The sequence below is a fragment of the Symphalangus syndactylus genome, chromosome 3 (genome assembly GCF_028878055.3).
Source record: "Symphalangus syndactylus isolate Jambi chromosome 3, NHGRI_mSymSyn1-v2.1_pri, whole genome shotgun sequence".
NCBI lineage: Eukaryota > Metazoa > Chordata > Mammalia > Primates > Hylobatidae > Symphalangus > Symphalangus syndactylus.
The window spans coordinates 113,644,774-113,671,127 of NC_072425.2; the positions used below are offsets into that span (position 1 = coordinate 113,644,774).

General features: G+C 39.2%; 1 protein-coding gene across 3 annotated transcripts in view; it reads left to right on the forward strand.

The window, feature by feature from the left end:
• ABCB4 (ATP binding cassette subfamily B member 4) overlaps window positions 1-26,354 on the forward strand; it is an 83,115-nt gene that overhangs the window by 40,090 nt on the left and 16,671 nt on the right. For 2 of the 3 annotated variants that reach the window (XM_055272841.2, XM_055272842.2), the window contains exons 15-23: window positions 4,692-4,853; window positions 9,296-9,466; window positions 12,494-12,640; window positions 14,317-14,421; window positions 16,468-16,545; window positions 17,912-17,995; window positions 19,018-19,221; window positions 22,817-22,917; window positions 24,516-24,656. In XM_055272841.2, the coding sequence (XP_055128816.1) occupies window positions 4,692-4,853; window positions 9,296-9,466; window positions 12,494-12,640; window positions 14,317-14,421; window positions 16,468-16,545; window positions 17,912-17,995; window positions 19,018-19,221; window positions 22,817-22,917; window positions 24,516-24,656 (1,193 nt within the window). The remainder of the gene's footprint in view (window positions 1-4,691; window positions 4,854-9,295; window positions 9,467-12,493; window positions 12,641-14,316; window positions 14,422-16,467; window positions 16,546-17,911; window positions 17,996-19,017; window positions 19,222-22,816; window positions 22,918-24,515; window positions 24,657-26,354) is intronic. The other variant, XM_055272843.2, reaches the window with a different exon arrangement.

Here is a 26,354-nt window from a genome sequence, read left to right on the forward strand (position 1 = left end):
TTACATAATGAAGGTACTCCTTTTCTATCCTCTAATAGCAATTTCTTTACTCTTCTTTCAGTCTCCACTAACAATATTATCACCTTCCTTTCAACCACCACCTCCCACTCAATCCCAAAGCCAATGCCACATGTTTTAAGTTTTTGGTTACAGCAGCATCCCAATCTAATTACTAATTTCCATATCAGTTGTTTTAAGCCAAGAATTTAGTGGCTTAAAATACAACTTGTATTGCCCACAAATTTGTGGGTTGGTAAAGTGGTTTTTCTGTTGGTTTTGTTTAGTCTTATTTCAGCTCAGGGTCACCTGGGCTGGAATATTCAAGGTGGCCTCACTCATGTGCCTGGCAGTTGGGGATGGCTGTTGCCTAAGGCAGGTTGTTTTTCCTCCCTGAAGCCAGTTATCCTTCAGGAGGCTAGAGAAACTTCCTTTCACTGTGTTTCCAGGGTAACATCCGAAGATGGCAAACAGACGAGCTGTGTGAGATCCCTGGAGGCCTGGGCTCCAGAAATTGTAGAAATCAATTTCTTTACATTTTTTTTGTCCAAACAAGTTACAGGGCCTGCCCAGATATGAGGAGGCAGAGAAATTGGCTCCACCTCTGTATAGGAGAAGCCGCAAAGTGTTTGTGGCCATATTAATCTGCCGTAGTTGCTATGAAAATAGTTTATAATCTACACTAATTGGCTCCATACTGCAAGGTAACTATGCTAATATTTTTACAGATAATAAACCATACCTTTAAAGATAAGCCCTTTATTACTATGTCCCCAAAGATGATACCAATCAATCAGTTAGCCAGTCACTCTAACTTACAAGCCAACTCTGTTTTTAATGATGAAAAGTTGAATTTCATAAATTGTAGTCTTGCCTCTGAGGACCGTAAGGATATATCACTATTATATCTACTGTTATTTCTACCCAATTATCCATCCTGGAAGAATAATATTTTTCTTTTGTGGATCCTTTATACATTGATCAGTCCTTCCTTGTGTGGCAACAGCTTACTGTAGTTACCTACTTATTTTTATGCCTTCTCTTTCCTAGGAAGAATAAACCACCCCAGGAGGCAGAATTAATAAAAAGATTCATATTTGAATCTCTACAATAGCCCAGTGCCTTGCACATAGTACAGGCTAAATAAATATTTACTAAATTTTGGTCCAGCTCATTGAGAAAATATGTCTACATTAAAATAATTTTTTTTTTGAGACGGAGTCTCGCCCTGTCTACAGGCCGGAGTGCAGTGGTGTGATCTTGGCTCACTGCCACCTCCGCTTCCCAGGTTCAGGCAGTTCTCCTGCCTCAGCCTCCTGAGTATCTGGGACTACAGGCACATGGAACCACACCCAGCTAATTTCTGTATTTTTAGTAGAGATGGGGTTTCCCCATGTTGGCCAGGATGGTCTCAATCTCTTGATCTCGTGATTCACCTGCCTCGGCCTCCCAAAGTGCTGGGATTACAGGCGTGAGTCACTGGGCCTGGCCCTAAAATAAATTTTAATAGTGATGACCATATTAGCTTTTGACTCTACAGATAGCAACTATTTGTCAAAATAAATAAAATGCTATTACATGTAAGATCTTGAAGAAAGATATAACAGCAGATTTTGTATTTTGGCGCTTTTAAAGAAAGGCAATACAGTTTCATACCTACACGCACACTCCTGATCATGGTGTTATCATAGAAGGACAGGAAAAGAAACAAAATTGTGGCCGGGTGTGGTGGCTCACGCCTGTAATCCCACAACTTTGGGAGGCCGAGGCTGGCGGATCACGAGGTCAGGAGATTGAGCCCATCCTGGCCAACATGCTGAAACCCCGTCTCTACTAAAATACAAAAAAAAAGGCCGGGCGCGGTGGCTCACGCTTGTAATCCCAGCACTTTGGGAGGCCGAGGCGGGCGGATCACGAGGTCAGGAGATCGAGACCACGGTGAAACCCCGTCTCTACTAAAAAATACAAAAAATTAGCCGGGCGCGGTGGCGGGCGCCTGTAGTCCCAGCTACTCGGAGGCTGAGGCAGGAGAATGGCGTGAACCCGGGAGGCGGAGCTTGCAGTGAGCCGAGATTGCGCCACTGCACTCCAGCCCGGGCGACAGAGCGAGACTCTGTCTCAAAAAAAAAAAAAAAAAAAAAAAAAAAAATTAGCTGGGCGTGGTGGCAGGCACTTGTAGTCCCAGCTACTGGGGAGGCTGAGGCAGGGTAATTGCTTGAACCCAGGAGGTGGAGGTTGCATGAGCCAAGATGGTGCCACTGCATTCCAGCCTGGCGACAGAGCAAGACTCCATCTCAAAAAAAAAAAAAAAAAAAAAACAAAGAACGAAAATGGTGATTCTATGGTGATTTTTATAAAAAGATTCCAAAAGGTTTCATTTTGATGCTGTTTTACCAAAGTTCCAGAAAGGCTAGTAGATTAGTCCTCTCTTTGTTTAGGCCCGCCTTTCATCCCTGCACATCCCAAATTAGTCAAAGTTCTAAATTTCATAATAGTTGGTGTCCCTAAATCTAGGATATTTATTTGTCAATGTCCTGTCATCATCAGGGTGTCTGAGAGCTCTGAAAAAAAACAAAAAACAAAAAAACAATTTTTTGTGTCAAAGCTCTACTTTGGCCAACTTCTCTTGGTCAAAGGTGACAGTTGCTTACTTCTAAATTGATGAACACATACTTTATTTCTTTTACATAGCAATCATTCACTCATACATCTGATTCCAATTCCTTTGTGTATATATGTTGACATATCATCAACCTATTATCATCATCATGATAATATAGTCATTGTTAGCAATTTATTCATCACTATTAGCATCATGAATATAATTATAGTAATCAAATTATTTTTTATATGCCTTATTATATATGGACTAAACCCAGCTTCCATATAAGTAAATATTTGTGAGTGCTTCTTTGGGGCTTATATACTAAAAATCAAAGAATAGTCTTAAATGTTGTCCAAGAGAGCTGTGTTCTAGCCTCTCTCTCTTTTCAGTGATGTTTCTCTTTTATATTTACTTAAAAACAATTGATTCATCTGGATTTATTTTAGTGTAAGGACTAAAGTAGAAATACCACATTACTTTAATAAGTGGCTACACAATTGTCCCAATACCATTTATTGTATAATTCACCTTTTCTTTACCAATAGATAGTACCATATTTATTATAATTAAATTCTTAGATGGTTTATGTCTATTTCTGGACTCTCCATTTGGTTCTATTGATCAAATTACCCATTCACGTGCTGGTTTTTCCTAGGTTTTACTATTTTAATTGCTGTAGCTTTTTATCTACTAACATCTGTTAGAGATATTTCCTTCTCATTACTCCTCTCATTAACTTCCTTTTCAGAATTTTCATGGCTATTTTTTAAAAATTGAGATACAAACCACATGCCATAAAACTCACCCTTTAAAAATATACAATTCCAGAGTTTTTAGAATATTCACAAGGTTGTGCAACCATCACCGCTATCGAATTCCAGAACATTTTCACCACATCATTAAGAAACCCATCACTCTGCATTCCACCCTCACTCTAGCCCTTGGCAACCCTGAATCTACCTTCTGTCTCTATGAATTTGCCTATTCTTAGATATCTCATATAAATAAAATCATACCATGTGTCATCTTTTGTGACTGGCTTCTTTCACTTAGCACAGTGTTTTCAAAGTTCATCTATGTTGTGACGTGAATCAAAATGCATTCTATTTTATGGCCTAACAATATTCCATTGTATGGATATACCACATTTTAAATCTGTTTGCCAATTGATGAATATTTGGATTGTTTCCACTTTTTGCCTATTATGAATCTAGCCTCTCATTTTTAATTTATATGTTAACCACTTAGGTGAATTAGACTATTCTCTAATAACCATCCTAATGATGTGGTTTGGTTGTCTCAGAGTAGGAGTGATCTTAAGCTATTGGGTAAAAGAGCTAATGAGTGTCAGAAAGAGTAGCCATTATTAATGATATAATATCAATACTTTTATTGGCATTATCCAGGGTTTAAATGCCCACTTATAAATCCACCAAGCAAACATATGAAGCCACTAAACTAGTTAGACAGGTGATTTGTAGATTTTAGCATGCATAAAAATCACCTAGGGCACTTGTTAAAGAGCAGATTTACTTGCCTTCCTCTAGAGATTATGTTTTGGATGGTTTTTGAACCATAATTTTAACAGTCCTGATCCCGAGGTACATTTTCACCTAAGCTGCCTGCCTTCAGTTCATCAGAATTAGTTAAGACCAGGCTGTTAAAAAGGGACCCTACAGCAGTGCTCTGGAAAAGGCTATCACTTGGCAGTAACTTCCCTAAAATATTTCTGGTAATGTCTCTAGCATTCCATATAACTAAGAGCTAGGGCTTCTGAGACAAGTGTGAAAACACTGAAGAAGGATCAAACCCTTGTTTTTCTTAAGTAAACACTGACACTACCATAGGTTTCTGGAGAAATCATCCATCCTCCTACTGAAGGGGTTAGCCACTTGTCTGGTCCCAAACTCAAGTCTGACTTTAATTTTTCACGAAGAGTGATACCTTTGTCATAATCACACAGAGATCTGGAGTATAAACTACTCTCTAATCATCTACAAACAGCATTCATGCAAGTGCTTAACTGTGCATGTTAATTGACAGTGTGCCAATACTGTAACCCTGATGCACCACACTTTTGTTCTTTTAGGCCAGAGAAGGCCGGACCACCATTGTGGTAGCACACCGACTGTCTACGGTCCGAAATGCAGATGTCATCGCTGGGTTTGAGGATGGAGTAATTGTGGAGCAAGGAAGCCACAGCGAACTGATGAAGAAGGAAGGGGTATACTTTAAACTTGTCAAAATGCAGGTACTTGCTTTTCAGCAATTTTTTCTGCTATTTACTCCTCAATATAATGTTCTTTAAATATTAAAATATGATCCAGTGAATGCTATACTGAGCAAGAAGAAACTTCAACAAGACGCCTAAAAGTGTATATCTGAGACTTTAAATCAGAATCTGTAAAGAGGTGGCAAGTGAGAAAATAGGGGAAAGTGCCAAAAACATCATGGATATATTCCTTAGGACAGATTCCTAATTGCCTGGGGAATACGGTCAAACTAAAAGGTCCTTTCTACCATAATGGGATGATCAGAGTTTTGGGAGTCAGAGGACGAGAGAAGTGTTTCACACTTATCTGAGGAGTCCTGGCTCTGAGTTATATGGAATGCTAGAGACTTTACCAGAAACATTTTAGGGAAGTCATTGACAAGTGACAGCCTTTTCCAGAGCACTGCTGTAGGGTTCCTTTTGACCAGCCAGGATCTCTAGTGGTTGAGGGAGGTCTCATGTGATCTAAAACTGTTTCCCAGTTGATCCTAATAAGACCATCATCAAGATTTGTGACTCTAGGAAGTGAATAGTTTGTCTTTTAAAAGGAAAGAGCAGGCCAGGTGCAGTGGCTCATGCCTGTAATCCCAGCACTTTGGGAGGCCGAGGTGGGCAGATCACCTGAGGTCAGGAGTCCAAGACAAGCCTGGCCAACATTGTGAAACCCCATCTTTACTAAAAATACAAAAATTAGCTGGGCATGGTGGCACACACCTGTATTCCCAGCTACTTGGGAGGCTGAGGCAGGAGAATCACTTGAATCCGGGAGGTGGAGATTGCAATGAGCTGAGACTACACCACTGCACTCCAGCCTGGGTGACAGAGCGAGACTCCATCTCAGAGAAAAAAGAAAGGAAAGAGCACTCATTCACTCTAGTTCCTAAAACAGCTTACATTGGTAACTATTGGTTTTTCTTATTATTAAGACATGTTATTATACTCAGTCACTTGAGCAACATTGCAGAATAAATAACCTAAGAATATTTTATCCTATGAACGATTCTATTTGTGAAAGCATATACATTTGCTTTGATACAACTGTAATTAGTATGTACACATATATTTTTGTTCTTTTTTCTTAACATTTCAGATATACGTCATCTGCATACTATTATTTTAATGGGTGCTCAGAATTTCATTTTATTAATGTGTGAAATTAGTCATTTTTCTAAAGTTAGATATTTGGTCTGTTTCCAGTATTTCTCTGTTTTAAATATTGCCACTGTGAGCACAAGTAGATCAAAAAAGGTTGTCAAAATTTTGCCTTGCTTTCTGACAAGTAACTTAACTCTTCTGAGCCTTCGTTTCTACATTTGGAATACCAAACCTACCATGAGAGGTTGCTGTAAGTTTAGAAAAATAAGCATCTGAATATTTGTGCACTAAAAACAACCCACTAAAATGTTTAAAAGGGTGGATTTTGTGAATGTGAATTATATTTCAAAAAAGCTGTTTTTCTTTTTTCTTTTTTTTTTTTAAAAAAAGACCTGACACAAATTAGATGATGATAAATGGTGGTTACTAAAATTTGCAAATTCCCCCAAATGAAAATACCAAATGAAATGATGAAAAGTTTTATAACTCAGGCTTGCACTTGCCAGAGGGTGTTCTCCAGTGGAGGGAATAAATCATAGTGTCTTTGCTGAATGCTACCATATGGCCTAGCCACCATAAAGGGTCTTTGTCATTTCACTAGTTAGGAATGCATAAAATGTTACTTTAAATCCATTTTAGTTTTCATTTCATGAGTGGTTACCAAGGGTCTGTGATTTTGCCCATGACATGTTGAATCCTCAAGTGAGATAACCACTTGGCTGTCCTGTTGCCATAAGCTCTGTAAGAATGACCTCTGCTTCCATCAGGACTTGGATTGGGGGACTGCTAAAGAGATACAGACAGCTTTGACCTTTCTCTATCATATTCCCAAGCTTACTTTCTTAGGAAAAGTTGTACATTTGAAGACTGAACAGTGAGTGGTCTGGCATGATAGAAATCTGTCACCAACTAGGCAATAGCTTTGAGCAAGTCATTTAACCAAATTGGGTTTTGTTATCCTCACTTGCTAAATGAGCAGGGGCTTGAGGTAAGATGACCTCTGATATTTCTACCAGCTCTGGCATTCTGTGATTCTCAGCCCCTTTGAATGGTTCCACCTGGGTACCCGACATTTCCCATTTCTGATTTGAGTTTTGCCCTCCCACTTACTTGGAGAGGCTGGAGAAATGAGGAAAAGACCCATTGTGAGCCTGAGAGTCAGCAGATGCTCAAGCTAATGCAGTACTCTTTTCTCAAGTCTCAAAGACCAACCTGGTTTTCATTCAACCTTGTTTTGGTGTTGTTTCTAAGAAGAAGTATCACTGCTTTTCCATTAGGTAGACTGTTGGCTCTTAGTTGTTTCTTTTAAGTGTATCTTAATTTTTTTCTGATTATAAAGGTAATGCATCTTTTTAAAAATCAAGCATTTTTTAAAAATCCAAACATGGACATTCTAGAAACTTGAAAGTCATCATAAGCCAAATCCCTACAAATAGCCACTGATAGCCATTTCATATTTATTTTTCATCTTTGCCAGCTTAAGAGTTAAACAGTATCTTCAAATTTAACTGTTTATAAGATTGAGGTTATTTCCACATTTTTATTGGCCATTTATATTTTTCTTCCTCTGTGAAAGTATTTGTTCCTGTATTAGGACATTTTTCTGTTGTGTTGTTCATAATATTCTCACTGATTTTTAAGAACTCTTTACATAAAAAGGAAATACACTCTTCTCTTGCATGTATTGGAGAGATTTTTTTTTTCCTGCTTTGTTCCTTTCAATTTCACTTTGTTGTATTTGGCTGCCATAAAGAAGCTTTAAAATTGTATGTAATTAGGTTGTCAGTTTTTTCCTCCATGTCTTCAGGATTCGAGGTTGTTCTCCAAAAGGATATTCACCCCATTTCCTTTCAGCATTTATTGTTCTGCTTTTTTGCAATTAAATCTTTGAGACAACTGTCGTATATCTGGGTGGAAGAAATGAGGGCTATTGGTTTTAAATACCTTTTAACACCTGGTGGAAAAGTGGCTATCTTGGCTTGGAGCTCCATGACCTTTCAGCTGAAGCATCCAACACCAACTGAGTGTTTTAGGTAAGGCACAGAAAAAATATTATGAAAGAGACAGGTAATGTTCATTTGGTCATAGAAGGAAGCTAAAATCTGAATGGGCTTATTGGAAGAACTGTCCATTGAGATGGACCTCTTGATAGCATGGATGAGATTACAAAAAGAGGAAAAGTTCTGGGGAGGTATTCATGAGAGGTGGTCTGGTTTGACTTGCCATGAGCTAGATTTTTGGGGATCCAGGCTTGGGCAGGTAGTGGGAAGCTGGAGATGATTTTGAGCTGCCCTTTAGGAAAATAAATCTGGTAGCAGTGTGGGAACAGATGGCAGTGAGAATGCAAGGGATCAATTACAAGGTCTGTAGCCTAGGTTGGTTTTTGTTGAGAGATGGTATAAAATTGATTCAGTAATAAGCAAATAAGGAAGTCCACCAAGCAGAACATATCACTGCAATGTGGTTCAAGGCAATATATAAGCACATGGGCAGTGTTCTGTCAGATGTTGAATGAGCAACTGGAAAACTAAGAGATCATGATTGGCTATTGTATGTACAGTAAGGCACTAGCCAAAGGATTGGGTTCAGGGCAGGTCTTGAAGGGAGGAGCAAGAACAAGACACTACTACAAGGACTAAGACCCTGAACAAACTATTAAGATGTGTAGTTGGACATGGAGGAAGCAAATAGGGAACCAGACCGAAGTCAACTCCAGCAGGGCTTGATGTTCCCTCACCCTTACTAGGCAGTGAACTAGAAGTCCTTAGATCACCACCCCCGCCCCCATTCCCATTAAAAAGAGAACTGATCTCACAGCCAGCAATGAGGCTGAGCCTGCATGTTGGGTCTGGTGGGCCGAGGTGTGCATCAGAGCAGGACTGTGAAGAAGGAAGATGACCATACTCAGCCAGTCGAGGAAGACAGTTTTACCTCCTGTGGGTAGTGACCAGGCCCTTTGATTCAGTTTTCCTTGTTTGTAGCTTTAATTCTTCCCTTTCTTGGTAGCCATGACTTGTTCGCTGGATTATTGCATATTAAGTAAATTCCTATATACCTTCTGGATTATGAAAAATGTGTCTTTAAATTTTTAGAAAATATTCTTATACTCCAATTTTCTTATTGTTCAAATTGAATTTAACCTTTCTATACTTTCTAGTTTTCTAGCTATCCTTGATTGAGAAGCAGTTAGGAAATCTGGAAAGCTTGATACATGTAATATTCCAAATTTGTTTATGATTCTAAACTTGGAGGTTACATCCATGTGGAGACACACACACACACACACACACACACACACACACTTTAATGTCTTGATATTCTTTCAGACATCAGGAAGCCAGATCCAGTCAGAAGAATTTGAACTAAATGATGAAAAGGCTGCCACTGGAATGGCCCCAAGTGGCTGGAAATCTCGCCTATTTAGGCATTCTACTCAGAAAAACCTTAAAAATTCACAAATGTGTCAGAATAGCCTTGATGTGGAAACCGATGGACTTGTAAGTTGTTTTTCACTTAAATTAAGTCTTTTACTTTGTAGTTTTGCTACAATTGTGGAAATTCCTTTTTTTTTTTTTTTTTTTTTGAGACGGAGTCTCGCTGTCGCCCAGGCTGGAGTGCAGTGGCGCGATTTCGGCTCACTGCATGCTCCGTCCCCCGGGGTTCACGCCATTCTCCTGCCTCAGCCTCCCGAGTAGCTGGGACTACAGGCGCCCGCCACCTCTCCCGGCTAATTTTTTTTTTTTTTTTTTTTTTGTATTTTTAGTAGAGACGGGGTTTCACCATGTTAGCCAGGATGGTCTCGATCTCCTGACCTCGTGATCTGCCCGCCTCAGCCTCCCAAAGTGCTGGGATTACAGGCGTGAGCCACCGCGCCCGGCCCAATTGTTGAAATTCTTAGCCTTGCAAATATTTTTCCGGCACAGATGACTGCTACTACGAGCCATACGCTTTGTAAAGAAAAAAACTTTCAAATTTTAAATGTACTTGACAATGAATTGAAATCAGTTCCAATTATAAATGGATTTTCAAAGGAAAAAAATCCAGAAATGTAGTCTTTATGCTGAGATGCTTAATATTAAAATGAAATTTGACATTCATCTTTGAGGTCCAGAGGTAATAAGACTGGTCCAAAATGAGAGGCCCTGATATTTGCATACTCTATTGGGTAGGATTACATTTGATTATCTATATTAGGAAACCCAGAATAGCATCCATTTAAGCAACTTAAGAGTTTTCATTTCTGTTTCACATACCAAAATCTTAGAGGTGAAAAACCCAAGGCTAGAGCAGTAGCTCTACAGTTCCCATAGACACAAGCTCCCTTCATCTTTATCTGCACTACCCTGGCATCAGGTTTCCATCCTCAGGGTCACTTATGATCTAAGGTGCCTCCTGAAGCCCTACCTATCACATCTGTGGTCCAAGCAACAGAAAGAAACAAAGAGGTTTTCCAGAATTCCCACACAATACTATTACTTATAAGTCATTGGTCATAATTCAATCACATGGCCATACTTAGCAATGAGTATGGAAAATTCAATTTTTTTTTTTGCTGTATGCATTGACATTCTAAATTAGATTGGAATTCTCTTACTTAGAAAAAGAGGAGAATGGTGAGAAATAGCAACGTTGGATTTAGGAGATTATTAATTCCAGTTAACAAATAATTTTATTTATTTATTTATTTTTAATTTTATTTTTTGAGACAGGGTCTTGCTGTGTTGCCCAGGCTGAAGTGCAGTGGTGCAATCTTGGCTCACTGCAACCTCCACTTCCTGGGCTCAACTGATTGTCCCACTTCAGCCTCCTGAGTAGCCGGGACTACAGGTGTGTGCCACCACACCTGGCTAATTTTTTTGTGCTTTTTGTAGAGATGAGGTTTTACCATGTTGCCCAGGTTGGAACAAACAATTTTATTATAGAGAGGGAATCCATTCCAAAAAAGATTTCCTTATTTCAAGATATAGTTTTGATATATTTTGATGTTATTTGTTGATGAAGGCTGAGTTTATTTTTACTCTTGTGTTGGCCTGAGAAAACTAATTCTACCAATAATTCATTGCATCTGTTTTTATCTGTGCACACTATTACTGCAGAAATTACAAGGACTCTATTAGAGGTCTTAATCTTGGTATATTTATAGAAAGAAGAATAATAATTGTACCATTTTGGAGCTTCATTATTATAAGTAAGATAAGCAATTTCCCCTCTTTTGGCTATGGAATTGTCCACTTTTCATTTCCTCATTTATTTTGAGAGTCATTTTGCTCTCTCTTTAAACTCCAGTATTTTACAGGAGCGCGTCTCTTGAAGAAATGCACAGAGAAGAGGGGGAGGTAGGAAATGCTGCAATCAACAAGATTGTCCCAAGTACCATCATAGGGAGAAAACAACGTGCCAAAAGAGAGGGAGAGATTAAGTCTGATTAGAGGGACCTGTTTGTGTGCTGAAGAGCAGTAACCCAAGAAAAAGATTGATTCATTATGCTGGAGATAGGGACTTAAAGATAATGTTAACTAGGGAGGGAAAAAAAAACCCTGAAATACAGAAAAAATGGGTAATGTGAAAGAAGGCTCAGTAAAACCTACTTCTATATTCTCTGTTTTATAGAGATATAAATATAACCTTTCTCAGTGACCTCAAGCTTTTGAGATTCCATAGTCACCTCTGTCTCAAGTTTAATGTTAAACTGCTTCTATCATCAGAACATTCTTTATGAGACCTAAATCCTGCATGCTTGGCCAGACATTTAATTAAACATTTGCTGAGAATCTTGTATGTGCCAGGAATTGGACTACTTTCTAGGAATATAAAGACATAATCTTTACCTTAAAAAAAAGTTACATACTAGAAATGGAGATATGTAAACAAAAAAATCACAAACAAGCTAAGCTATGAAATAAGAGAAGTCTGCACAGGGAAAAGTGTGATAAGAGAAAAGGAATGTAATTAATTTGGTTTTGTGAGTTGGAAATATGGCACAGAAAAGGCAAGGTTTTGGGGTGAGGAGGCCAAGCCCATGTTCTCCAGTTAGTAATGGTTTCCTACATTTACAAAGATGTTTATCCATATACTCAGGTGTATTGTCTCATTTGACCCAGATATCATCCCTGTTAGAGAGGCAGGACTGTATCATAATATATGAGAAAACTGCAGCTTAGCTCATGTGGCCCAGCCATGACTGTCACACCAACACAGTGTTGTGCAACTCCAGAGCTGGATGCCAAGGTATTTGTGCCCAGATCCTGCTACCTCGCAGTCTGCTGAGGCCAGAATAGGGACGGGCTAAGCACCCCATGAAGGTTGTTTCTTGGCAGAACAACCCATACTCAGCTTATGATGTGTAATCAGTAAACATTGTTAACATGTTATCATATACTGTCCTACTCTCTAATAGTTTGCTTATCATTCTCTGCACCTAGTTTGCGAGTCCTTTGAGGGCAACGGCCATGCCTTTTCTATGTCTACAGACTCTAGTAACTGTTGTGTCATCACCAGTTTGCCCTGATGTTTATATGTTCTAGGAAGCAAATGTGCCACCAGTGTCCTTTCTGAAGGTCCTGAAACTGAATAAAACAGAATGGCCGTACTTTGTCGTGGGAACAGTATGTGCCATTGTCAATGGGGGGCTTCAGCCGGCATTTTCAGTCATATTCTCAGAGATCATAGCGGTAAGTTTGCAAACATCACATAACAGCCTGAATTAAATCAATTCATCAGCTGCTGCTTCTCCCAACCTCACTGACTGGCTCCATTCTGGGATTAAGTAACCTTAAATTAAACTAAGCCAAAGTCCTTAAATCCCTTTTGAGAAAAGCTGTGAGGGAAAAGATAAGTAGCCTTTGAATCACTTTAAGTTATGATATTAATGAAATTATAAAATGTAAAATCAATGAAGAAGGCATTCTAAGGCTCTCTTGATTTGGCGAAACTGGTGTCAGACAACGATCCCCAATCTGTTTGTGTAGAGAAGCTGGTACATGTCGCACAGTGAGGTGGAGAGAGAGTGGAGCAGGGAGGGGTTAAAGTCATAGAGTTTAATGATAGTCCAGGCACTGGGTATAGACTGGCCTCACCACTCCATAGCTCTCGGTACCTCAGTTTCTTTATCTATACAATAAATCTACTTCATAACATGGCTGAGGATTAAGAGATTATACAGGTAACTATCTGGAAAGCATTTAAGAGTGCGTGCCTTGTAGTAAGTATTCAAAAGGCAATAGCCACCACATTTTAGCAATACTTCCGAGGCTTGGGGGGTCCAAGACTAAGAAAGAAAACATACTAGCCAATCATTCAATTAATTGGGGGATATTTAAAGGAAGTTATCACAAATATAAAGCCTCCATCAATTCCATGAAATCCAGAATTCATATTCTACAATTTTAGTCAAGCTCTAACATTATTGGAGAGACTTTGTTGTGGAGGATAAATAATTCTCCATCATGTTACGAGTTTATTATTTTTGTGATGTTGGACAGTGATCCACAATTAAGACCACAAGCCAAAAAATAAATAAATTAGAAAAGATCCTCCTCCAAATCTTTTAAAGTTTCAAAACAAAGCAAGCTCTGGCTCTCTTGCAATTCAAGGCAATGTGGACTATATATTTTGGGGCATCTATCTGCCTAGTGCTGCTCCAGGCACTGGAGATACAGTGGTATACAAATAAACCAAGTTGTGCCCTCAAACAGCATGGTTTCTGTCGGGGAAGACATGCAACAGACAAATAAAAAAATAGCCCCACAAACATGTAATGTGTTGAGGGATAACAAGTGTTTTAAAAGATGGGTAGGGTAATAGGTGTTAGCTGGGGGTGCTGTTTAAGAGAGGATGCTCAGGAAAGGCCCTTCTGGGTGGAAGCCTGATGGAATGAGAAGCAGAGGGCTGGGGCAGGGAGGAGTCACAGGGAGCAAGGGACATATAGGAAGAGGAACAAATGCTAAAATGTGCAACCACTCACAGTCCATATGCAGTATGTCAACCTATGTTAACAACCATGCGGTCAGAAAGTGGAATAGAAATTACCAGGAGCTGGGAGGAGGAGGGAATGGGGAGTCATTGTAATGGTAAAAAGTTTGGGAAGTTTGGGAAGGTGAAAAGTTCTGTAGATGGATACTGGTGAAGGTTGCCCAACAATGTGACTGTACTTAATGCCACTGAATTATACACTTAAAAATGGTTAAAATGGTAAATTTTGTGTTATGTATATTTTACCACAATTATCAAAACCCTACATATTTGAAGCCTAGTTTTAAACATGTGACACTCAAGCCACTATTTATGAGAGGAATGAACAAGGATCAATTATGTAATCCAAGTGGGCGTTTTAAATATTCTTTTGTAGATTTTTGGACCAGGCGACGATGCAGTAAAGCAGCAGAAGTGCAACATATTCTCTTTGCTTTTCTTATGTCTGGGAATTATTTCTTTTTTTACTTTCTTCCTTCAGGTAGGTACCCATGATTTGCCTTTCTCATCAAGTTTATAATTTAATTAGAGAAATTAAATTAAACCTAATGGAGCTTCCAAATTCTTACAGTGAAATAAATTGCAAACACGATTGGCATAAGGCTCTGCTGGAGGGTAGACTCCTTGTCAGGGGGAACTGTGACTTCCCTGTGTCCTAAATTATATTACATTACAAGTTTGCCCTCAGCAAACATTCATTACCAAGGACAAGAGACCTCAGTTTACTGCAGAACATAAGAGTAACTTAAATTCAGTAGGTTGGGAAATGGGAAAGTACAGTCCAATAGCATTCTCTTTTCTGTTGTTACTCTTTATAGAAAATCAAGTAACTTCTCTGATCTTTTCCTACTTAATTGATGAACTATTTGAAAGAACATAATATTTTGTATTCTAATGTTGTAGACCTGGCCAAAATAAACTAGTCAAACTCTCTAATTGTACTTTTCTACCCAGTTAGACTTCTCTGTAATTTCTTTTGTCTCTTTAACCCAGTGGGCAGGCACCACATAGGCCTTTCAAATATAATACAATCCATCAAGTCAGCAAAATAGTGTTTCCTAGTCGTGCCAGCATGCTTCTCTTTTATTATTGTTGAGCCAATGGCAAAGTAAACCAAGTTTTTTATTTAGAAATCATTGCCCTACTAGATGCAACTCAATGATCTGATCCAGCCCCAATCCCTGGCATGCTAGGGAGTGCAGCTAGAAAATGTGTTTCAGGGGCCGCAGGAACAGTGGGCTGATGCATAGAACCTGTAGCAATCCGCCAGCAAATGGAGGGGGAGGGAAGCCTGGTCCTGGACGAGGAACACCTGGGGCTGATTCACGGGGTGCACTGATCATCATCCCCCTGGCTTAGTAAACAGTTCTGATGTGCACTCCCCCGTGTGCCCTCGGCACGGCTACCCCAACACTCACACTGTGGCTGGAGACTCACACATCCCAGAAGTAAGCCCACTTCTAGACATCTGGACTCCTCTCCAGTTTGGATGTGGTAATTAGAAAGTAGGAAATTGTCCCAAAGAGGCTGGGGAAGGAAGAGTACCCTGATTGTTCCCCAATCTGGCTGCAGGTGGAGCTGTGACCAGGAACCAGCATACTCATTTGGATCTTGTTTCTAAGGACATCCTTCCTCTACACTGCATGAGCCAAAATGAATTCCTGTGTAGGACTTTGTTACTTCTGTATTTAACTGGTTTATAGGAAGTAGTAGGAACACACTGAATGTTGTAGTTAAACACAGTATCTTTGTCACTGAGATGTTGTCCTTCAAAGTTTTGAAAAATAAACCTATTTAGAATGGTTTAGAAGCCAGAACTGTACACCTTTAAGATTTTTGGCCTTTGATTCTAATGCATACTGATGATTTTGCAGTACATGAATTTGACGTGGGGGCTTTGAATTCGTATTTGGTCCTGGACTTTTGTTATTTAAATAATTAACATACAAATAATGTAAAATCAATGTGAATATATGCACCTGTGTCAGAATACTAGCCACTGTTACCCACACAACGGGCAGGTGTGGTCACTTGGTGGGTTTCAACCCAATGACCACATCAAGGAGGATTTAGCAAAGGAATTTTATAACTTGTCACAAGTGAGGAGCTCACAGGGCATAGATCCCAAAGCAGTATCTCCCCAAGCTGGAGGCTGGGTCAGGTTTTATAAGCGTATGGTAATGAAGTGTGATCTGATTGGATCTTGTAATGATGTGATGCCGGGAAGCACCATCTGACTGGATCCTGCCATGGGGTAGTGTCAGAGCTCAATCTGATTGAATCCTGCATCCTGCCATGTGGTGTCTGCTTCTTAATTCAGTCCCTAATTCTTGTCGGAGCACTTAGGTTTCTGCTATGGTTGCATGCTTGATTCATCTGGGGCTGCTCAGGTTATTAACATGACTTGAGGATCCGTGGCAACTGTAAAACAACTCATAACTTTACTACATAAAAGTTGAACATGATTGGTCTGGTGCAATTACATACATAAAGATCAAAAGAGACCATAGCCTTTTTTCTCAACCAGGGTTTCATGTTTGGGAAAGCTGGCGAGATCCTCACCAGGAGACTGCGGTCAATGGCTTTTAAAGCAATGCTAAGACAGGTAGGAGTGTGCGCCGGAGAATGCCTTCTGATCGTTCACATTTCTTCCATATTAAGCTTCTTACTGTTCTTATTGGTATGTCGATATGCATGTTTTCCCCCCAGGGTATTCATGCAAGGATGGGGCAGAGTCCTGCAAATTGTCCTGGTCCTTCAAGAGCTAAAGACCTCTCATGTTTTTTGTTTTTTTTTGTTTTTTTTTTTCATAGAAATAGGCTTTATTTGGGTGGCTTTGGCTTATTCTGTAAATATCTCTCTCCATGTAGACACTATCATTTCGAAGACCTGTATCTATTTGCTGGATCCTGTGCAGGCCCTGGTGAGTCCATTGAGACTCCAGGATATCTTTAAACCAAGAAAAAGCTAGTTGGTAGCATTTAATCTCATGTACCACGATCTACCATACTAACTGTAGGTATCCTCAAATGTTAATAATTGAGTTTTGTTTATTTCTTATTTGAGGTCTATTTTCACATTAATTCACTTGTTTGTTTATTCAAACATTACTTATCATGTATCAGACACTGTGCTGGTGGCTGGTACTATACAATCCGTTATTTGCTCTCCTGGTAAGTTCACATTCTAGTGCATGACGTAGGAAAATATGCAAACATGAATTATCTATTTTTATAGAAAATGCCTAAGAGAGGGCCAGAATATTATCCATTCAATTGACAGGAACTGATTACATTTCTGTTCACAAATGAGCACATAGTAGGTAGTATATTCTGATTAAATCTGTTTACAAATCCTATTTCAGTATCTCCTAAACTCTTGCTATGCAGGAAAAATTATTTTATGTGAAGGTAAAAGATGCCATGGATGAGTAGCTTACAATTAAAATCAAGTCTCAGACATGCTTCTTTTTTTATCCCTGTGGCTAACTGGAGATCAGACACACTTTTAATCAGTGTTTAAAAAAAAAACAAAAGCTTGGTGAGAAACCAGGGCTTATTTTCTCCTGCCTAGAATCTATCAGAACAACATGTCCAAGACAGCTCCACCACCCTTTATGACAGACAACACCATATCAGGGCAGAAGTGTCCAAGTGAAAGACGTGATGATTGGGTGAATGGAATGCCTACCAGCCTCCCAGCCTTGGGTGGAGCTGGCAAAGAGCATGGCAGCCATCTGGGTGAGCCCTGCCCCCCTAGACCAGAGATGCTCTCCCTGCTACCACAGAGCAGTCAGGAAGCTGGGTTCTGCCAGATTCTGGGGGTGTGTGCTCAGAGCAAGGCCAGGGACTCTACACTGCATATGAGGTCTCCCCTAAATTTCCTCAGCATTGGAGCTTTGGGAGGCTTTGTCTGGTTTTCTTTGCTTGTTTTAATTTTGAACTAATATAAAAGTGTATTTTATGCCATAGGACATGAGCTGGTTTGATGACCATAAAAACAGTACCGGTGCACTTTCTACAAGACTTGCCACGGATGCTGCCCAAGTCCAAGGAGTATGTAGACTGCACTCTACTTGTAATTTTTTACATAACATGGTTTTAGATAAGCATACAGGATACCCACACTTGTTAAGATGCTTCCAGCTAGAAATAGCAGATAGCTCAAATCAAAACTGCTGTAAACAATAAGCAGAAGATTAAACTTCAAGGTTGATAGACTCACTGCCCCCTCCAGATTTAATCCAGAATCCAGGTTCCCATCATTGGCTTTGGTTTTATCCCAAGGCTGATTCCCTGCAGTCACAGGATGGCTGCTAATAGTAATTAGAACTACAAACTTCCTTATTTCCCATCCAGGGAAAGAGAGCACACACCTCTACCTCAACCACCAAACAAAAACCCTTTGCTGAAATCTAATTTGGACTAATTTGGGTCACATGCCCTACCCTGAACCACTGTCTCCAGGGGATGGCGGTGTTCTGAGTGGCCTACATCCCCACCCCTTTAGCTGAGGTGGATTACTTTGCAGCTCACTGCTTCCACACAACAGGAGAAGAAGGAATGGATGCAGAGAGCCAACTGCAATGTTGCTACAGCCACCTTTGTTTTCTGAGCGGTACAACACTAATTCATCCTTATATGTGCTTTGTGGTGGATTGTCTCTTAGGACACGTACCCTTTGTCACAACAGATGGTCTCTTTCCCTTTTACATTTTTGAATTAAATGGTATTTAAAATTGCCCAGGTACATTGGAGTTAGTTTCCTCTTTGAACATTGCATCTATGAAAAAATACATGCACCCGCAGTGCCCATCCACAAAGCAGAGAAGTTGATTACTTGGTTCTAGAATGTTGGTTCAGGTGGGCAGGAGAGGAGTGAGAGTGTAAAGGCACAATGAAGAAAAGTCTGCAGAGCCTCATGAGTTAAGCACAGGTGTTGTGGGTTTATTGTAATGAAAGTAAGCCAATGTAGCTCAGGCACAGAACCCACTCATCATTCTGACCAAGAGGCTAAGGCTGGAGCACATGCATTTGGAGCTTAAAACTACAGTTGCTTTGTGCTTTTTCTCTTCCAGGCCACAGGAACCAGGTTGGCTTTAATTGCACAGAATATAGCTAACCTTGGAACTGGTATCATCATATCATTTATCTACGGTTGGCAGTTAACCCTATTGCTGTTAGCAGTTGTTCCAATTATTGCTGTATCAGGAATTGTTGAAATGAAATTGTTGGCTGGAAATGCCAAAAGAGATAAAAAAGAACTGGAAGCTGCTGGAAAGGTAGGTCAAATAAGGTTTCAATTGGTGTAAGTGTTGTTTTTAGACATGTGTTTTATTTGAATTATTTATCATGATATGCAGGCTTTAATAATTAAATGTTTGTGCTCACTACAACTAATAATTGTCAATTGTGTATGAAATATTTTACTGTATTAATGTCTAGAACTTAAATATAAGGTGATTAACATAAAACGTTTAGCCTATAGAAAGCACTTAACATAGTTATGATAAAGAACTTCTGAATATTCAAAGTGCATTTCATTTTACTTCATGTCCCAATGCTACTGTTTGGACAAATGTCATCCCTGTTTCACAAACCTTCATGCAGAAGACTGTAAGTGAATTGTTCAGGGTCGGACATGGGCTGGCATTTAAGAGATCCTCTTCTTGGCTGTGTTTTCTATAATTAAGATGGAAGCCACCAGATGGGAGTAATGCCTCGATTTTTGTGGTTCTCACTATAATGGCAATTGGGCTTAACATTTACTTGAGCCTTACTATGTGCCAGTTATTGTGCTAAGTATTTATATGCACCAATTTATTACATCTTCACAGTAATCCTATAAGGCAGGCACTATTGTTATCCCAATTTTAGAAATGCAGAACCTGAGATTCAAACAGAAGTTAGAGATTTGGCTGGGATTTAAGTTCAGGTCTAGTTTCAAAGCTCTTACCTCTACCATATGGTCTCTTTATATGTGTTTAAGTGTCTAAATCTACACATAAACATTTTATTTACACGTACATGCACTGAAATGTTCAAATGTAGATAATACCCATGAACATTTTTAGTCTTATTTATGTAATTATTATCCTTTATTGAAACATGAGGAAGTGAAGCAGATAATAAATATAAATTGTGATATAGGTTTCGTAGCATTGCACTTTGCAAAGCCCTTTTACAAGCATTACTGCAAATGACCTTCACTAGTTATGAGAAGTGGAACAGACAGTATCTCTATAGGGAAGAAGGCGTCAGAGACTGGGTGAGTGACTAGCTTCAGAGGCGCCATATTAAGGGGAAAGATTAACATTCGGACCAACCGTGTTTCCACTAAACCAATTATGTCTCGTGAAATCCTTTCCTCTCCTCTTGTAATCAGCATCAGCTGCCGCTGCATGCAGCATTAGGTATAAGAGTATCTCCAGGTTCCCATAAGAATGCACTCTCCTCATTTTCACGCTGCATCCTCTCCAGGACTTGGAGCTTGCTAGGACAATATGTGGTTCCCAGGACTTGGGAACCCCTGGGTGTCCAGAGTTCTTGAAGATTCTCTTGGCTGCTGGCTGTAGGTACTTTAGGGCATCATTTCCTTGACTTCTGAGTATCTCAACTAACTGCTGAAGAAACACTGTGTAGCTCTGTTTCCTCCTCTACCCCTCAATCCTGCTTCTTTCCACATTTCATATGGGAGAATGGTCAGTTGGATGGAATGAAAATAAACTTTTCTTAGACAAGTTACATGATAGAAAACATCTTGAATCTAGTTAATAGTCCTAACTCCATTAATTGTTAGAATTTTGTCAGAGTAGAGCAGGTAGAATTGAGCAGTATTGAAACAAAACAAAATCTTGGGTTATTAGCTTTGGTCTTGCTACTCACAGTGTGTGAGGCTGGAGAAGATCCCCAACTTCTCTGGTCCTCACGTTCTACCTTAGTAAAATGAAAAATTATACCAGATACTGTCACATGTTCCTTCCAGCTAAAACCCTGTTATTCTAAGGATCAGAGATTGAATAACTCAGACTGGCCAGTTTAATTTTTTTTAGTAGCTACTTTAACCTAATAGAGTTATGAAACATGAAAGATTAAATATGAAATATGAAATATTTTAAATATGAAAGATTAAAAATTTTTTAAATGTTAATAGCAGCAGCTCAATCATAGTTCAATATTGTTAGTCAGCACTTGATTGAGAATAAGAGTTGGAAAGAAGGTTCTAGAAAAACCCCAAATCACTGTTTATTTAAAAAGAAACGCTCTCATTTACCTGGGTACAGTTTCATCATCGTTAAAGTACAACAGGGTTTGAGGTATTCCCATCCCAATTTTCCAAAAAGGGCTTGGTAGTGAGGGTGTTGGTAACTGGGCAGGGAGTGGGGAGGGAAGACTGCCTCATAACCATCTTGACCCAGGCCCTGTCTGGTCACTGAGATTAAGGGCCCTCTGTGCCAGAGCTAACCCGCAAAGCAGTTGACCCATGACTAGAATGTCAAGAGAAGTGTCAAGTCATTACTGGTTTCTCCTTGTGTAAATTACACAGCAGGGGTAGCAGAATGGCATAATGGCTTAGGAACATGGACTCCACATCAGATAGCCTGGGTTGGAATTCTTGCTTTGCTACTTACTAACTTTAGAACTTAAGGCAATTCAGTCAACTTCTCTGTGCCTCGGTTCTGTTATCTGTGTAAATAGGAATACTATTTATCTTTCAAGGTTGTGAGACTAAATGAGATCATATCGGTGAATGAGGTGATACTTGGACATAGTAAAAGCTCAGTAATTTTTCTCTATTCTCGTAATTGCTATCTGTTTATCTTTATTACAAACAAAAAATCTATGGTTATTCAGTCTCAAGCATCAAATATCTTCCTTTCAGCTCATTACAGAAGCAAGAACTGAGGTAAAAAAAAAAGTCTTAAAGCTGTTAAAAGCCTAAAATTAAGATCTTATGCTCTGTGTGCTGATGGTTTAGATGACTCAACTACAGAACTAAGATTTAGACTAAATAGCTAAGTCACAGACGATGAACATTTGTCAAGGGCGGTTTGGCTATAAGAATCAGAAAACTGCTCTGGCTGGTTTGGATAAAAGCGATTTGATATAAGGACACTCCAAAGTGCAAGAAATACAGGCAGTTTGTGTTTAACTGGCTCTTACAGCCACAGGCTCTAATATCTGAGTCTTCCTATACATCTATTCCATTCCTCGGATGCTGTATATTCAGACCAGCTTCTTACACATACCCAATGTGACATCAGCCTCTGGAGCCACAGGGCCTCATGGTTCAAACTTGTGTCCCAGGGCCAGGAAACCAAATCTGATTGACCCAGATTAGTCAGATGTCTGCCTCTGATTTAATCATGGATTTAAAGCATGCTCATGTTGTTTATAATTGGGATCTCCTTCCCATTGTGGGTGGACAGCTTTTATAAGAAGTTATACTCAGGGAGGAAATAATTGGCAGCTCCAATAGGCCCTTAGAAATCACAGCCTAATCCTTTCTTCTAGGACTCTGCCTTTTGAAGAAAGCCAGGCGACAAAGGGATTGTGACTAAGGCCAGTCATGTAACTGCCTGGTGGCAGGCTGGGAATAGAACCAGGCCCTTGGTTCCCAGGCCACAGTTCTTGCCCTTAGCTAATCAGCCTTCCTGAGCATACAAAGACTTGCCTACCATACTTAGCACAGCCAGAAGTACCAGTTTTGTCATAAAGCTAGTCTTGAACAGATTATGCCTTTTGTTTTTAATTTAAAGGAAATTAAAGCTTATCAATGTAACCATCAGGATACTTTTGACAGAGCCCTAGGGCTTATTTTTCATTATTTCAGAAGTAAAAACACCACTTCTAATGAAGGTCTATTCTGTGTTACAGATTGCAACAGAGGCAATAGAAAATATTAGGACAGTTGTGTCTTTGACCCAGGAAAGAAAATTTGAATCAATGTATGTTGAAAAATTGTATGGACCTTACAGGTAATGAACCATATGATTCCTGCTAAGAACCTAGTGCTTTCCTAAGGCTGAATTATTGTCCCAAAAAGATAATAAAAGCTCTGCTGCTCTAAACAATGATATGACTATAAGGGTGACCTTTTTTCAATAATTCTGTCACTGAAAATAAGTAGCTTTTTGATGTGACTAGGACACAGAATTACATTTTTTACATCTTATGCAAACAATAAGAATAGGTCTCCAAGAGGTAAAAGATATAGAGAATTGCACAGTCTTTGGTTATCAGTGCAGGCAACATAAATAACCTATCTGGGTGGCTTAAGACAAACATTCCTTTGAGGAATTGCTCAAACCTTTCTTTGCAGTGTGTAGACTGAACCAAAAGTGAGACTTGCTATTGGGTATGTTCCAGAGGAAAGTATTTCATTTGTTCTCTGAATGAGGACCAGATCCAACCTACTCTGAAGATAAAGAAACACAGCCTATTTCAGTGGTTTATAGTTGAGCAATTCAAGAAACTCCTAATGGCACCATTTGCCACTCATTTCCACTGCAGCCTGATTTTATAAATGAGTATGTTTTAACACAAACAAAGTTGAACACAACTTAGATTACAATTTTGCAGACTGGAACAGTAGTTTTGAACACTTGCAAATTTGAACAGATATCTTCGAAAGTCTCAATTTATGCCATCTCCTCAGTTATACACACTTCATATGATACTAAAGAACATGCAGCTACATCTTCGTGTCCATTTGATGTTTGACATATAAACATGTATGCACCATTAATGATGACCTATTTTAAACTTCAAGGAGGGTTAAGGAAGAATAGAAAGCTGAAGCTAATTATGAACTTCGTTATAATTTAAAGATTCAATAGCATCACAGAATGCTCAAGTTTTGTAACACCATGTTCACAGCACATAAGTTAAACCATCCAAATTAGTAATACTTTGAATTTTTCCTTTTGCCAAAAATGCCCTCATATTTGAGAGTAACGCAATTATAGTTCTTTTGGAGGATTCAGAAGCCAATAAAGTATAGCATGAGGTCAAATTAGAAACTGTGCAAAATAAATTATATACAGGGGCTGGCAGGATCTAGTTTGGGAAAGGACTTCTGGTGTATGTCTATGTAAACTTCAGGCACTCAACTCGACTTTTGTGAATCTGAAACATGAATTTTAACCTAACAGCGTACAATTAGTTACAGGAAACAACATAATAGTAGTAAATCACATTTAGATAATTCAAACTTAAATTCAGATTCTGACATTTTAGGTATTTTTGAAACAACAACTATGCTTACATAATAGGAGTTGAACATTGGAGTCATCAGATATTAATATGTAATAATATCAGTTATCATTTGAGGAACCACTGTGAACTAGGCACTGTGCTAGACATTTATATGGTTTTTAATTGTCAGAACAATTCTACATTACAGTGATTATTTCCATGGTATAAATGTTTAGAGAAGTTACCATTTACCCAAACTAATATAACTGGAGGTGGAACTTAAACCCACTCGGCCAGACTTAGAAGCCATGCTCTTTCCACTACACAGCGCTAAGGGAGGCTGAAGAGATGGTTACAAGTATACTGATTTGCTTTTCAGGAATTCCGTGCAGAAGGCACACATCTATGGAATTACTTTTAGTATCTCACAAGCATTTATGTATTTTTCCTATGCCGGTTGTTTTCGATTTGGTGCGTATCTCATTGTGAATGGACATATGCGCTTCAGAGATGTTATTCTGTAAGTAGCTTTAGAAATATTAAGATTATTCTATAATACGGTTTTAGTAGGTTTATACAAAAGTTTAGAGTAGGAAAAAAACGACTCCTGTGTCCAAAGATGAGGTCAGGGATTTAAATTTACCACAGTTTCCATCCTGGCAGGCACGGAGATCTGATCTTGTTAATACTCCAAGTGCAGTTTCATTTTGCAGGCTACAATTAAGCTTATGAAAATGATCAGAAAGCACAGTTTTAGTTGTACATATAATCCTGGTCAGGATGATGCAAATTTTCTCATTATAGAATATAGGCAGAAAAAATCATAATTAGAAAGTTGCTGGTGACCATGGACTCAAAACAGGGTTATATAGCTTACTATTATCTACAACCAAAACATGGCCTGGAAAATGAGATGGGAATACTTGATGGAAGCCTGGCAAAGGCACTCTCTCCCTAACCAGGCCTGAGATGAGACAGCCCTGCCAACCTTTGCCTCTCAGCCTCTCCTTTTTCCTTGGTTTCCAAGGTGAACTACTTTCTGTTTGATGCCTTCTTTTTAAAATGTGCGCAGCACATTCCCTTAGGTTGCAATCTAGGATTGAAAAACGGAAGCCACTCTTTTTAAGATCATTTGGTATGTTTCCACTCTGATGGGATGATTTTAAAGCAGTGGTGACCAGCCATTTTTGAAACAGGGTCAAGACAAAAAAGCGAAAGTGTGTAAGAGCTGGGGTTTTTTTCATCCAAAATTAAAATTACCATGAAAAAATGTATCTATATAGTCTTTGTGTTAGGATCCCAGCAGGAAACAAATGGCACAGCAAATGGGTTAATTGATGAGTTTGCTAAAGGGTCTATTTACAAAGGCCTGGGAAGTGTTAAGGTAAGCAGTACCCAAGAAGGAAGTTAACACCCCAGCAATACCCAGCTAGAAACTGCTACCACCCTAAGCCTAAAGGCAAGAGGAGGGAAAGATAGCCAGAACTCAGCATAGGTGCTTTCTGTGGTCTTTGATGGAAGGACAGCAACTGCACAAGCAATCTGACAAGAAAGAAGCCAAAGAAACAAATACCCTGGCCTCACTCCCTTCCAGCCTCCCTATCCTCTGCTGTGCCTTCCATTGGCCACATCCTATGAAACCAGAGGACAAGAAAACCTTTTGATTCAGTTCATGATAGTTGGAATCCCCAGACATGGAGCAGGGGATAGAAGGTAGAGATGGGTAAAAAGTGAGGAGTGATTTTGAGGGATAAATGGAACTAGCAGCTGGGGATTACAACTTAGAATACAACTACTTATTGTATAAAAAATATTGAGAACATTTCTGAAAGTGAAAACTGTTGGAAAGTTACATTAATCCTGCTTCCTTTCTTTTTTTAAAATCATTGAAATGTTAAATTATGGAAACCTAGAAGACAGCTTTAGGCAGTACAGGGAAGCTATGCAGCCACATGTGGGTTGTTCATCACTATTTTAAAACTTAGTTTTTGGCAGCTCACCTTTTCATCAAGTATTTAAAGGAAAGCTTTACTATACCTCTCATCCCAGCCCCTAGGTATTAAAACCCATTTTTAATGTCTTAGCTTTAGAAGTTTGGAGGTGAAAACTTAAAGTTCTCCATTATTACTAGAGAACTCCCACTCCTTTCTCTGGGGTAGTGCTGGTATCAGAAGTAAATTGCTTTGTGAAGTTGTAGATCTCAGGATCTTTAGCCCTT